The sequence below is a fragment of the Corvus hawaiiensis genome, chromosome Z (assembly GCF_020740725.1).
Source record: "Corvus hawaiiensis isolate bCorHaw1 chromosome Z, bCorHaw1.pri.cur, whole genome shotgun sequence".
Taxonomy (NCBI): Eukaryota; Metazoa; Chordata; class Aves; order Passeriformes; family Corvidae; genus Corvus; species Corvus hawaiiensis.
Window position 1 is genome coordinate 32,370,519 of NC_063255.1, and position 14,447 is coordinate 32,384,965.

At 40.8% G+C, this 14,447-nt stretch overlaps 1 protein-coding gene across 1 annotated transcript; it reads right to left on the minus strand.

Annotated features, from left to right (window-relative positions):
- Positions 1-5,572: 5,572 nt before the first annotated feature.
- Positions 5,573-14,447, minus strand: FNTA (farnesyltransferase, CAAX box, alpha). Its single transcript, XM_048292299.1, has 9 exons — positions 14,279-14,447; positions 13,514-13,599; positions 12,844-12,958; positions 11,889-11,993; positions 11,101-11,227; positions 10,604-10,752; positions 8,441-8,503; positions 7,763-7,934; positions 5,573-6,274 (listed from the first exon to the last, which is right to left on the minus strand). Exons 1-9 carry the CDS (start codon positions 14,419-14,421, stop codon positions 6,143-6,145), a joined length of 1,092 nt encoding a protein of 363 aa, XP_048148256.1. The 5' UTR covers positions 14,422-14,447; the 3' UTR covers positions 5,573-6,142.

The window sequence follows — 14,447 nt, forward strand, 5'->3', positions numbered from 1 at the left end:
CTGACATACAGGATACAAGCTACTCTTCGCAAAACTTGGTGGTTAATCTTTGGATATGTAGGCCTCTGTTTCAGTGTAATTCAAGATTGGTTCCTTATGCCTGGACTTCTCAACTCGCCTGCTGAAATCATATGATGGGTGGGATGCTATGATGAGGTGATACAATGTGAGTCTCCAAAATTGGCCTAAGACTTGAGGTTGCAAGGGGCCTTCATGGCTGGCTCCTTTTCCATGAGACCCTTGTGAGCAAAGAGGTGCTCTAGAAGTCACTGCAAAATCTCATCAACTCCAGGACTATCCAGGCTAAGTGCCTGGGAAAGTGTTTGTCTGCGCTGCTTGTGTCTGTTTTGCAAGCACGGTGCTGAGGAACAGAAAGCAGGTGAAACTCCCACAGTATTAAAGAGGCTACTAGCACTTGTTGGAGTGAGGGGGCATCTCTATGTACACCAGAAGTTTTCAAACATAAGAGAACATGTAATTTCTGCTGTAAAAAGCCTGTACTATAAAGTGACAGCTGTAATCTGGCATCATGGGATACAAAACCCAGGTTTATGTGGCCCTTGTCTTGGCCATGGCTGCTGAGTAGCAATCCTGCAGTAAAATGGGTTCTATCTCATCTTTCTCTTCTTCTTCTCTCCCTAGAAATTTTAGCCTGTGTAGCTCGAAGAAGCATGTATCTGACAGTGTATTAACAGTTAAAAAGAGAAATGAGAAAGTCAATACAGTTAACCTGGAGGGAAAACAATGCTCTTACTTGAAATGCACAAAATTGCTGTGTGTGCGCCAGGTGGCTCCGTCTGGTTCTGCAGCAGGCACCTATACTGAAATCATTTGCTGTAATATTCTTAGCTGTTGTTAGTGATGCATGACTAGTGATTTTGGCTTGTCCTTTCCCAATCATCCCTCATTTTCCCCTTCCTCCTGCAATGAAACAAGAGAAAATTTGAGCTCCAAATGGGACCTAGCTATGTCTGGGACACTGCTAAATGACAAACAGATCTCATTCAGCTCTTAGGGTTTTATTCAGACACGCCGTCTAGCAGTAAACTAGGTCTTGCCTAAGGCAAATCTCACATCTTTTCCCTCTGAATGTCAGAAGCCAAGCAGTTTTCTGTTCTCACTTTACAAGTTTTAAATTTTTCAGTTAAAGAATCATCTGAAAATTGATAATTTGAAGATACATTTCTAAAACCAGATGTTTCTGGTTTTCTGTTGCCCATGTGAATACTCAACACTCTCTCCTTTTATTGTAGTCTTCATCTCAATGCAGGATCTGTGGAGGTTGGACCTCAAACAAATTAGCAAGATGATTGGCAGTACCACTCAACTGGTATCAGAGTGCTGGAACAGTGCTCAGGAACCCTCCACACTAACCATGCACCTGCTCTGTAGGTACCTGCAAATAGTCATTTGGACTCATTTGGCAGCAGAGAAACTGTTACTGCAAGAGGCAGCCAGAAAAGCCAGTGAGCACCATATGCTATTGTGTACAGGGAGTGTGTGCTCTCACTGTCCTTTGGTAAAAATGAGAATAAAACTCATATTCATGGTGTGTCTGCAAACTAGAGCAGGGACAGATGTGTGGAAGCACATGCCACCTTCTTGTCCTGGTAAGCAGGCTTTGACAGAAGAGGGAGGACAGAGAATGTACATCAATGATACAAACACAGTTCCTGTTTTCCTTCTTCTTCTTAGCAGCACAAGCACTTATTCAGCTATTTTTGGATCTGTTGGAGAGATGACCTGGACAACAGTCAGGGCACATCAGAAAACAAATTAAGTAAATAACCAACTAGACCAACCCAAGGAAACCCAAACCCAAAAGAATGAGAAGCCCAAATACAGCAAGACCTCTTCTTCAGTGGCAAGATCACTACTCATGAGCATTACTGTGGTGGCAGCATTACACCTGTCACCTGACTGTTTCAGGTGTGAACAGAGGTACCAGAGCTAGCATAATGCCCATGGGAGGGGGTAATGGTAGCATGTCCTGGGAGCTCAGTATGTACACACACAGCAGCTGCACCTGAGTCACTCTTGAGTGTTCAGGCTGGCTTGGCTTAAGTGACACAGGGCATCTCTTCATTCACTTAAAATCCCTGCATTGTGACAATCCCACAAGATTCAGTTTCAAGAAACCAGTGCATGAGAAAGAGAAGTCTGTATTTGACCTTCCTTAGCAAAGTTTTCAGGCCTGCTTACCAGAAAGCAAGGAAACCGCTTTCAGATCTGCAACAGCATGCTTGTTTTCCTCAGTTTGGCCCAAGTCCTCCTCTGAGTTCCAAGAAGCAGGAGTAGGTCATCTTGTCCTTCAATCTGTATTCCCAGAAATAGCCAGAAATGGCCAGCATTTCATTACAGAGGGACGAGAGAAATTTATCGTAACAAGGCTGGCTCTAGGGGACCAAAACTTTCCAGCTTGTGAAGGTGTATGTGTGTAGCAGTCTGATTGGAGGCATGTCTCCAAAAGATGTACATGGGCCACACACCCCAAGTTCTGAGTGGTGGGGTTTAGTCACGGGGTTATTTTTAGAACACCAGGACTAAAGAGAGTCCCAATCTGTACAAGGTGTCCAGTGTCAGAGGAGACATAATTTCTGTTAGCGAGAAATTGCTCTCCAATTAACATCAACATGAAGATGACCATTTAGCCCCTCCCAGAATACTTGTGCTTGATGCTTGTGTGGCGCTATGTATTGAATTACCAAGCAGCTGCTCTTCCGTGTTTAATTAGCAGTTGTGAAATTAGTGATGTTGCACGGAGAAGGAGGTGGCACCGCTGCTTTTCCTGCACGTCAGCGGCGCCGATGGGCTGGGGGTGCGTCTCACACTGTCATCTAGTGGCCGGTGTCCACCTTCTCGGCTGGGCAGCAGCAGCAGCAGCAGGATACGGCAACGATTCTAATCCCCGAAGGCTGAAATCTTAGGCAGATTTGTATCTCAGTGTTTCTTCAGAGACAGTGATGGTGATGCACCTCGTGGAGCACAGTCCTAGCCCCAAGGAGGTTTCATCAGACAGCTGAGGTAGGCATCAAGGCATCCTGAGGTGGGGTCTCTAGCTAAATTTGGTGAAGCTTCTAGTAGCTCATCATGGCACATACTTAGAGAAACCTAAATAAGTGTGTGCACCCTCAGTTTTGGGTGTCCCATCTCTCTGTAAGTCCTTCATCATCACAGCACTGCATGAATTGGCAGCTAGCATTTGGATGGAAGTGTTTCATGTGTAGGGAGTGGTTAGAAACCTCCCTACTTCCTTATTGGAGAATATTGCCTCTACAATAGGTCCAGCTGAATGGCACACTCCTAATCTGCCTCAGCACAACCAGACAGCATCTGATAGAAGCACTTTGTGCTAGCAGAGGTGGTTTGGTACTGAATAGATTAGGAAGGATTTGCACACTGTTTTGTCAGTTGAGTTGCAAAGACAGTAAGATGGAAGTCAATAACAGCTTAGTAAGACACAGAGCTAGACCAAGGCAAGAACATCAGTCTCTGATAAAAGCAAGCATAGGATATGATTTCACACACTTAAATAATGTTCCATACTCCACTGAATGTTCCAGTTAAACTGATTTACAAGGGAGAGTTGTATCAGTAGTTTTCCATTTAGGCACAGCTCTTTGGTAATAAAATTGTACACAAGAGTCACATCACTACACACAATGTAACAACAGTAAATTTTCTTTGTACAGGTGAACCCGTTTGGACAAATCACTGTGATGTTTGCCCTGACCGAAGGTAGTCAGTACCAATGCCTACAGGTTAAAGTCATGTCTAACTTCCTACTCTAAGACCCTTCTTTCTACAGGTCATACATTTTGTCAAGCTGCTTCTTCCACCAGAAAGATTTTGTCTTGGACACATTAAAATTCAAGGTTTGGTAGCTGCACTTGCTACCTGTCTGGGCAGCCATCATTTTTCCAGCTCTGACAGCTCAGTATTTTTGTGTATGGTTTACCAGCACAGAACTGAGGTGCCTTTGCAAGAGAATTTGAAATCTTCCTTGCAATCCAAATGACAGTAAACATAAACATTTGAAAGAAAAAAAGGAAAATTTCTGTTACAACAGAATGACTATTTTGTTGTTGTTGTTTGTGTTTAAGCTGAACTCCAGTGTCCAGCACATTTTTTTCTTAGGATTTACATGATTTGTTCAGTTACGTTTGTTCTACATAAGACAAAGGTATTTTTTCCACTAAAAATATGTATCTGGTTATTTATTGGTAAAGGGAGCTCAGAAGTGGTATTATCTTTCCATGTACCACTATGTTTGCATAACCAGTATAAAACCCTACCAACTTTGTTAGAATCTTACTGATTCCTTCTAGACATCATTTTCAAGAATGAGAAGGCCATAGGTTGACCATATTCCCAAAAAGGTTTTGTCAGAGGATTCCTACCTATTCTTGCCACTAGGAAGTCTATATGGCTAAATCTAAGCTCTTCCCTCAGCCCAAAAGTGACTGAGATCACATCCCAAAATATACCGTCCCTGTGGACACTCTTCATCAGTCTTACCTTGGGATGACTTATTCTTGCTGAAATTTATGCTAGTGTCTATAAAGAATACTCTTACTCCAAGTGTTCTCTGAATTTTGTGAAAGAAACGGGAACATATTAATACCATATGCAGAGGAAAAATTCTGTTCCCTGTTCATTGATGATGTTTACTTTAAGGATTGCATTTGACTGTTTCATCTTTCTGAGCTTTCTTGACTGATAGTGGCAAATAAATTACTTTGTCCTGAAGACCTTGAACACCCTGGCTGTTCACTACTCCATATTTAGTACAGTTGCAATTAGGAACAACTCATAGGGGTAGAAACACACTTTTTGCTTTGTACTACGGTTTCAAATGTGGTAAAAAACCCCCAAACATATCCAAAAAAACCCAACCCCCAAAAAAACGAAAACAGAAAAAACCCCCCAGGTAACATATCTCCAGAAGTTTGAAGTCCATGTCTGTTTTGAATGTTCATATCATTAAAAAAATGTTTTCTCTACTGCTGAGAATGCAGCAAAACCACTACAAAATTACATAGCTTTCGTATATATGTGAGTTGTTTTAAATTTGAAGAGTGCATTGAATTAAAGAATTTCAAGTGTTAAAAAATAATCTCCACTATTGTTTAATCACAGTAACACCTTTTAATGTTTAGTGTCAGAAAAACTGCATATTACGGAATAAATACCAGCATTTGTTTGTTAACATCCCCTTATGATCATTTTCAATAAAATATTTCATATCAGACAAGCACTCTATAAGATCACAGCTTACAATAGGCATTTACTGAAAACAGGGTAGATGCATTTTTCTGGTGCAGGTATACACATCCCCCAGGATCCTCAAAGCATTTTTCCTGTCTGTGCAGGTAAGAATTCAGGGCTCCACAGAACATATCAAGTGTACTGAAAGTTTCTGGGGTAAGAATACTCCAGTGCAAAAAACATCTCAATGCAATAGAATCCAATACATACAAGGGGATATTTTATCTCTATTAGCATCTGAAAAGAACAAACTATGCACTTACAAGGAGCAAAAGAAACACACTAAAAAAAATCAGACAAATGCTCTAAGTTATCTATTTTTATTACAAAATTACACTTGGTGTTAGTTGCATACAACAGCATAGGCTGACAGTGTCACACAGCTGCTCCCACGTAAGGCAACAGCTGCAGTGCCTACTTGCACTAACCAGGTTACTTTATATCCCCTATAGCTAAGTTACCTGCAGTCATTACTGCAGCATCTGATGAGATAGAGCTAGGAACCACAAGTGGGTAAGCCAGAAATGGTTTTAGTGCTTCACAGAATCATAGAGTAATTTACGTTGGAAAAAACCTCTATAAGGTCAAGGCCAACTGTTAACTGAGCACTGCCAATATAGTAAGGTATAGCTTTATGTATTTTTAGTTAGGAACTAAAACCTTTACTTGGTACATTTCAATAATTAAGCCTTAATACATTTCTTGACTGAAACTAGAGGTATTACCAGTAGCAGCAGCAACCCAGGACTATACAGCAGTCTGCACTCCTCTTTCATTGCAATACCGACAACTGGACTTTAAACTTGTTGATGACCCTACTTAGTACAGCTTTAGAACAGCTTGAGAGCTTAACACTGTTTTCTTCCATCTTCAGTTACTGCTGTTTATCTGTCACTGTGCTGCTTTGTTCAGTGCCTGAACTGTGCTTGCTCTTAAGGGACCTTCCAAGGTATCTCCAGTACTCTTTTCGGATGGTGTCTTTTTCTTTAGCCAGAATTTCACACAACTATGGAAGAAAAATGAGAGATTGGAGCATTATACCAAAAAGCTTACGGAATCCTTCACTATAAAATGCATACAACATATATTTCAGACAGTATTAGAAACACGTTTCTCTGCAACATTTGTTTTATTTGCAGGACTTGTAATTGTTCAATGACATCAAACTGATGACAATCCCAGTTGGTAGCCAACCAATCTGACACTGCACAAAAATCCCTCCAGCCCCATTTCAGTTGTAAGAGCTTCCCTCTGACTCATTTCCATGCCTACCACTCATCATCCATGCCAACCTTATTCAGCCTGTAGTAGAAGCACAGTATACTTCCTGAGAACCCTGAATGTCTTTTAGTCATCCAACAGGCTGCAAACCACTTCTCTTGAATCTTCAGTACTCTTGATGGACTGACAAGAGATATTTTATTTCTCTTTTCCCTCAGCAGACTGTCCCAAAAGGGTTCTCCACGCAAGTCAGTAACCTTCTCTCATGCTATGTTAAGTTGGTGCAAATACTTCTACGTGTTCAGGGTTTTTTTTTGTTTTGATCTCGGTAAGCAGCACAGTAGAAGTCAATCCTACTTACAGGACAGGCTGTGTAAACTTTACACAGTATGAACACTGTCTACCAATGTTTTAGTAAATTCCCTTTTATTATGCAGATGACACGGCCTTGCTCAGTGAAATGGAGTTAAGAAATCAGGAGCTTTGATGCCTAAATAGAGAAGTCAAAATCAGTGAAATAGTATAAAGGGGATATGAATCTAGGAGGTACAACTGCACTTACTTACAATCTGGTCCTGGAACACAATGGAAAAATGCTGAGAAAGAGTAACATTGGAACACAAAGACTCCAGGCAAAACTACAGCTCTAATTACATTGAGTTCCAGTCTGTGCCACAGTGAATGCAAAGTGTTCTTGTAAAAACTACACTACAAACTGCACCAAGGACCATCCAAGTATGAAGCTCTGAGAGATACACAACATTGCCAGAAGTAATTTATGCTCTGTAGGAAGTGGTGCCTGACATTTCTTACTGATACCCCCAGTGCCTGCTGGCCATAAGCTAATTCTGCCACCTTTCTTAGAAAGGGCTAAGAAGGGCCAAAGGAGCTCAATAGAGGTTTGGAAATGGATATTCTGAGAAAAATTCATTAACCTACAGAGAAGAGAGTGAGTTCATGCTAAAAGTTAACATCCAAAACTCTTCAATTGTTCAAACATCATCTTATTTCTGCATGTGGTATTAGAGACCTTCCTTCACTACCAAATGAAGAAAACTTACGAGTAATTTCATAACTGGCAAGTTATTACTTATATTTAAATTCAGGAGATCCTTGTGATTGTCTGGATTTTGTGTTAAACTCTTCATAGACCTCTTGTGATTAACAAATAACCTGCTCTGTTTATGAAAATCAATCCCATTTTGTCAAGCTATAAAACCAGACAGGAACAGACAGAATCCCTCAGAAGAAAAACCAAGCTCTCAAAACCTACCTCCAGTGCCTTGTTCAGTGTTTCTTCCTTGTTATCGCACTGGTTTTCTAGCATGTCTTCATATATGTCCACAAGAAAGGCAATCAGATAGGGTGAACTGTGACTGGGCTGTAAATTCAACAGTTCCTCCAGCAGATTTGGATACTTAGAAAGACCACGATCCTGTAGAATCCTAGAAGAGAGGTTAATAGGCTTGACACGTGGCAGTGGGAAATCTGGTGTGAGTAATCGTGTTTTTGTTATGATTCCTTTACTTGGAGATTAGTTTTGAAATCAGGCTGCAAATACAAGTAAGTCAGAAAGTAAGCAGCACACAGCACTAGTACAGCCTCATGTTGTAATAAGCTGGTATAGTTTTTGTTCAACTGAACATAAATTAGACTGAAAGCATGTTTGTTATTTCCTGTCTATGCTTTTTAACACAGTAACATAACAAGTCAAGTTTTTAAAATCATGAGAAGTACCCATAGTCCTTCCACAAAACTACAGGGCCAGAAGCTTAGTGAAAATTTACGAAGAAATTAAGTTATAATATAATAACACCTTGTGATAGTATTTGCCTGCATGCTTAAGCACACTACATTAGAACAAACAGCAACAAGTTATTTTCAATTAAGAAGTAGGCATCAGACACCTTCTACAGATACTCTTTTTGTCTCATGGAGAAATACACCTCACCCTTTTAAGTAGTTCCAAGCGCTCTCATTATGTGGCACTGCAGTGATCATCTCAAGAGTGTACCTGCAATAAGAAGATAACAGGTCATGAATGCAACCAAAGTAACAATGCAGTTAGAAGTTACCTGAATGTGCTCAGAAGATTCCAAATACATCTCTCTAGCCTAGACTTCACTCTTTTTGCAGATCATCTCAGCTCAGTAGATCAAAAATGGCTCAGAAGATAATCACCAGGCGTCTCAAAGAGGCAGACACTATGAAAACTATTTTAAGATTTAAGTGTTCAATTTGCTGGACTTCATACAATAATGAGTCAGTTCCCAAAATTATTAGCGGTAACACTGAGAAACAACGTAATACACTCCTGGTATGCTAAAGGAGTAACTTTTGTCTTGATGCCCAGCAATGGCAAGGGGCTGAAAATGGCCAGAGTACCTGAGCTCTGTTAATATGACTGCAAGCGGTATGTTCTGTACCTATTTGCAGAACGTTTTCCATGAGGCTGCACTCAAGCAAACCCACAGAAAGGCAGAGCTTGAGCTTTCAGCTCACATAGCCGTCTGCAGCACTTCTGTGAAAGTAACAGTGAGACAACTGCTATAAAAGCAAAGCAACAAAAGGCACCTCCCGTACAACCACAAGGCCACATTTCATCTTCACAAAACAGATTTATCTTCTGGCTTTTCCCAGCATAACCAGCCATCTGATGATTTTCAGAGGCCGCAGATACTGATAAAAAGTTGTATCAGGAGTACTAAAAAAAATACCCACAATCCTAACTCTTTTAACATTCTGCAGTCACTATGACAAAGACCAAGTTTATCTACCAATAAGCAGTTCTCTGATGACATCTGGGAAGTCTTAACCTTAGCCAGCCTGGTTCTTAAGATGGTATCCAATTATCTTGAGAAGATCAAGGGAGGATGCCCAGACTAAACTCTGGAGAGAAAAAGTTGAAGATATCCAAGTCTAAGTCATGGAAATGGTACAGATTCATTCATCTACAGGAAGGTTATGAACTGGAAGAGAAGTACAACTTCTAGAAGGTTGCAAAGACAACCATGAAAGATGGTGAGTGCTGGGATCCTCTAGGAATAATGTACCAAAGGACTTATTCAGAGATTGAGTCTTTCTTCTGAAAAATAACTCTATAAAAATTGCAATACCTTATTTTAATTGCTTCTTCACTTTTGATAAATACCTTCTCATAACCATCAACCCTAATCAGCAATCTGAGATGTGAAAACCATATGAAGAAGCTTCTTTTACCACCACAAGCAGTAAAATACATCTAGAAGCCCAGTTTGTCTTCAGTTACAAACCTGCAACCTAGAAGCAGTGAGCACAAAGCTCTTCTTCCTGAAAACTAGCCATCTCACAGAAGTAGTTCTCTTTGTGCCAACCACATACTCCTGAAAGCTCCTTTGTTTTTCCAGCTGCATAAAATTCCTCAAAAAAAGCAACTCCTCTTCCTACAATCTGTGTCCACATTACTGTATTGGGTTTGCATGGCCTGGTTTTTGGTAGTGGGGGAGGCTACAGGGGTGGGTTTTGTGAGAAGCTGCCAGGAGCTTCTTCCATGTCCATCAGAGCCAATCTCTGGTGGCTCCACAGAAAGATGTGCCACTGGCCAAGGCTGGGCCTATTGGAAATGATGGTAACACCTCATGGTAACATACTAAAGAAGAAAGAAAAACAAAGGTGGTGGCCCAGTTTTATTTGTGGCCAGACAAGAGCAGAATGAGAACATGCGAGAGGAAAACTCCATAGACACCAAGGTCAGTGAAGAAGGAAGCGGGGGAGGTGCTGCAGGCACCAGAACTGAAGAGGGCCTCTTTTCCCAAACTTTCTAGGGGTAGAATACTGATGAACAGCACAACAGTGTCACAGATTTTCTGCAGATTGTCCCACTATAACTAGTTCACCATAAACCCCAAAGTTTTGTTTGCACAATAAACAGCAGGTCAGGAAAACAGATGCATGATAGTAACTTGCCCAGGGTAAGCAGAGCTTGCTTCAGTCTAACACTTGATCTGCTAACCATGAGTGTTAGTCCCAGAAGTGAACAAAAACCAGGAAACAAAGCCCAGGGTGATGGTGAAAGTATTCCTTTGCCTTCATGTAATGGAGACTGTTTAACGTGAGCCTGAATAGCATTACTAACCGGACTTCTCTGTCTAGGACTGCTGGGTCATCATAGCCAGTGGTGTTGAAAATGACAAAGTGTCGTTGGTTCCAAACTGAGTTGTTTCTCACATCTTCTCTCAAAAGCTGGTCTACATAGTCCAGTTCATTGTCCCATAGTTTGAACTCCTATAGAAAGAGAAGAGAGAGTATCACAATCAAAAGTTTTTATTTTTTTTAAATACTCCTCGTTATAAATATTATTTTAAATTCTCCTCATTCCTAAGTTGCCTGAACATCAGATAGAGCATTTTTTGAAGAAATCAACACAAAGTTCAAAGAAAAGTAAGTACAGGTACACTAGGAACATGCTACACTATGCAGTGGTATGCAAAGGTATTAGTTCAACATTAAATACACACACGTAACAGTTAGTAGACAGCAATCCAATTTTTTGAACTCACTTCCTAAAAGGCAAGTTTATAGCTAACCTCTGCCAGGTTATTTAAAGAATCAAGAGTTCTGTGGATACAATACCTGAATAACCCATTGTCTGTGTTGCCAGGCATGGTAATTTTTGGCATCTTGGTTAAGAATGTCAGCTATGAACTCAAGCTCTCTGGATGGATCCTGCAGCCACTCAACCAGCACCCGCCTGTGATGCCTAATGACAAGAAGAAAAGTCTAAATTTTTTTGGTGACTGTGTGGTGTGTATTAAAGCAGCTTATAGCAACTGTACCACTTAGGAAAAAAACCCACTAGTTAAGTACTTCAAATTAAGCATAGCAGAACATTTCACTTGGCTCTGAGAAACGTATGATGCATATTTACATTATAAAAAATTCTAACCACACATACACAATGGCAAATCACCTCATTTTAGACAAGTAATGTTCACCTGAAACAATATACTTCCACACTCATGGTCAAAGTCTTCAGCAAAGTAAAATTTTCTAGTACTGCGTAATTTCTCTTGTAATAACAATACTGCTCTTTTGCTTATTCCCATTCATTTCAGAAAAAAACCCAACAACAGGCAGGCAAACTCCAAGACACAATAAAAGAAAAAATATTAACTTCTATTTGTTTTCTTGGTTGCCTTTTCACAAGTCTTTTTTTTTTTTTTTACCTGTCAGATTTATTTTGGCAGTTTAAAACTTAATTTTAACAAGAAAACAAGACCTGCTTAGCATGTCATAATCATATGCTTAGAACAAGTATCTGAAAGAAACTTTGACATGATGCAATTCCATTTAATTCCTCCATCATAACTGATAGCCAATTTATAAAAACATTAGGAATTGAAAAGAAAGCACGATTTTACCAGACTTGGTAGTTCTTTGGCTGATCTTCAATGATAGCTGTAATGTACTTAAGTTCCTCATGGAGATCCTTTCCCAAAGACTGCAGGAGGACTCTCCGGAAATGCCTGTATTTTTAAAAGTCAAGCATTTGAACACTGCAAAAGGACTTTCCTAAAATTTACAGAGAAGAACATAGGATCACCTTTGTTCACAATTCTTGTAAATGATATTGAGCTAAAAATAGTACAAAAAACCAAAACCTAATGCAAAATCCTCAACCACATATCTAGTTCTGTTAAAGGGCATTCAATTATTGAACAGCGGAGAATTAGAATATGACTGGTTACAACAGTACATTATCTAAGATAGTAGCAATCATGTTCAAGTTAACCTGTACCCATGCTAGTTTTTTGTCGTGGAAACTAAGACTTCTGTGCTTGAAACAATGTACACTTTCTGATTTTATGGAAATTAGTGGAATAAAGATGTCCAAGACATACTTGTTAGCATTTGTGAGTTAAAAGGCCCTACTCTGAGTATCAGAAATTCACTGTTTATTTATTACCTAACTGAACGGTAACCTGAGAGATCTTTTAAAATGCACTATTTAGTAAATATACAAATTAGCTGCTGTCATGATTTTATGCTTCTTCTTGAAGTCAACTGAGCGCATCTTCAGCATTTTGCCATGGCCACATTATCAGGTAAATGTTCTAATTTTAAACAGAAAAGTCCTTTTTGTAGCTAGCCCTGTCCTTGACTGATAATATCCTTAAAGACGAATGAAAACCACTGAATCAAAGTGAAGCATGGGAAATACTGAACAAAGGCTTTCTTTGGAAGCTCACTGGAAATCTACGCTACTCTTCTGTGTAAATTCAAGTAGGCATGTCCTAATTCAACTAACAAAATAGTAAAGACTTAAAAGGTAGGCAGTCGAATGACCACAGAAATAATCCCAGAGTTATTACATACCATACTGTGTAGTTTGCAGCATTTAACTCAATGGCATCTGCTGTTAACTTGAAAGCTCTTTCGCTTCTCTCATCCCGCTGCAGAACAGCCCGGAAGTAATCATAGACATCTCGGACTAAATAGAAAATAGCATCTTAGCCAATGGCCTGAGTAGGGGATAAGGTTAATAATCTTTTGAAATTCCTTCCTGTTTTCTGTATTCTAAACATACCTCTGTGAAACGATAGCTACCTATTGCTCTGACAGCATTTGCAACTGAGACCTGTGCATGATACTAGCACACCAAAAAGCTGCACAAGTATGTGAGCAATACACCATCAGAATAATATCAAAAACAATCATAAAAGTTCTGTGCTGCTTACTCACACTGCTTCACCAGTTGCAGGAGCTTCATGTTTTGCTTCCACTTGTGGGCTGGAAATGCCTTGTGACATGAACCACACTGTCTGCTGTATTACCTCTTAAGCCATACAATTTTAAAGGAGAACCTTGGCTATTAATATCTCAGGTGAAGATTCAGATTCAGAAATGCTTGGTAAAAACACCACACACAAGCACCATAACACAATTAATTAAATTAATTTCTTCACAGTATCACTCTAGAAAATGTTATCCAAAAAATGAAGTCTTGTTTCAACAATGGTAAGGGCAGAACATATTTAAGACTTACATTTTTCACTGTAGATGATCTGAACAACAGGATTTGGCCCATCATTTTGAGGTACAGGTTCAATATCGGCCCATTCCTTCCTGTCCCTGTAAATACATACTTTTGTTTTTTCAATGGTTCTGAAAAGCACAATATGCTACTCAAACCATGACATGCACAAACCTGTGTCCAGTACACATCCTTGCTCTGAACAGTCACTACTATTTTAGCTACATTACTGTCTGTACCACAGCATATAAACAGGTAAAAGTGTCCCCAACATAAGGAGGACATGGAAGTGTTGGAGCAAGTCCAGAGGAGGGCCACGACGTTGAAAAGAGGACTGGAGCACCTCCCTTACAAAGACATACTGAGAAAGGTGGGGCTGTCCACCAACCCCACTGGTGGCTGGGTGGAGACCTCAGAGCAGCCTTCCAGGATCTAAAAAAGGGCCTACAGGGAAGCAGGAGAGGGATTTTCCGTCAGAAACTGTAATGATGGACAAGAAATAATGGGTACAAACTGAAAGAGGGGAAACTTAGGTTCGACATTAGGAAAAAATTCTTTTATTGTAAGGGTGGTGAGACCCTGGACCAGGTCGCCCAGAGAAGCTGTGTATGCACCAGCTCTGGCAGTGCTCAAGGCCATGTTGGATAAAGCCCCGAGCAACCTGGTGAAGTGAAAGGTGTCCCTGCCCCTCCCACAAGCTCCCCACTCCTCCGGCCCCAGCTCCGCCGCTCCACGCCCCCCACCCCGTGACGTGCCGCGACGCCGCCGCGGCCGTACCTGTACAGCACGTAGCCGTTATCCTCCCCGTCCTCCTCCTCCTCCAGCAGCTGCCCGAAGCCGCCCTCTGGCTCGCTGCCGCCGCCCTCCGCTTCCCCCTCCGCCTGCAACTCGGCCACCGCGGCCCTCCCGTCCGCCGCCATCGCTGCGCCGCCGCTTCCGGGGCCCG

What these genes read in the sequence shown, in the direction of transcription:
- FNTA (XM_048292299.1), bottom strand. Translation starts at nt 14,421, where the DNA reads ATGGCGGCGGACGGGAGGGCCGCGGTGGCCGAGTTGCAGGCGGAGGGG. An exon ending in GATCATCTACAGTGAAAAAT is followed by an intron (nt 12,959 to 13,513) that starts GTAAGTCTTAAA and finishes TTTTCTATTTAG; the next exon opens with TCCGAGATGTCTATGATTAC. An exon ending in ACAGACAATGGGTTATTCAG is followed by an intron (nt 10,753 to 11,100) that starts GTATTGTATCCA and finishes CTCTTTCTATAG; the next exon opens with GAGTTCAAACTATGGGACAA.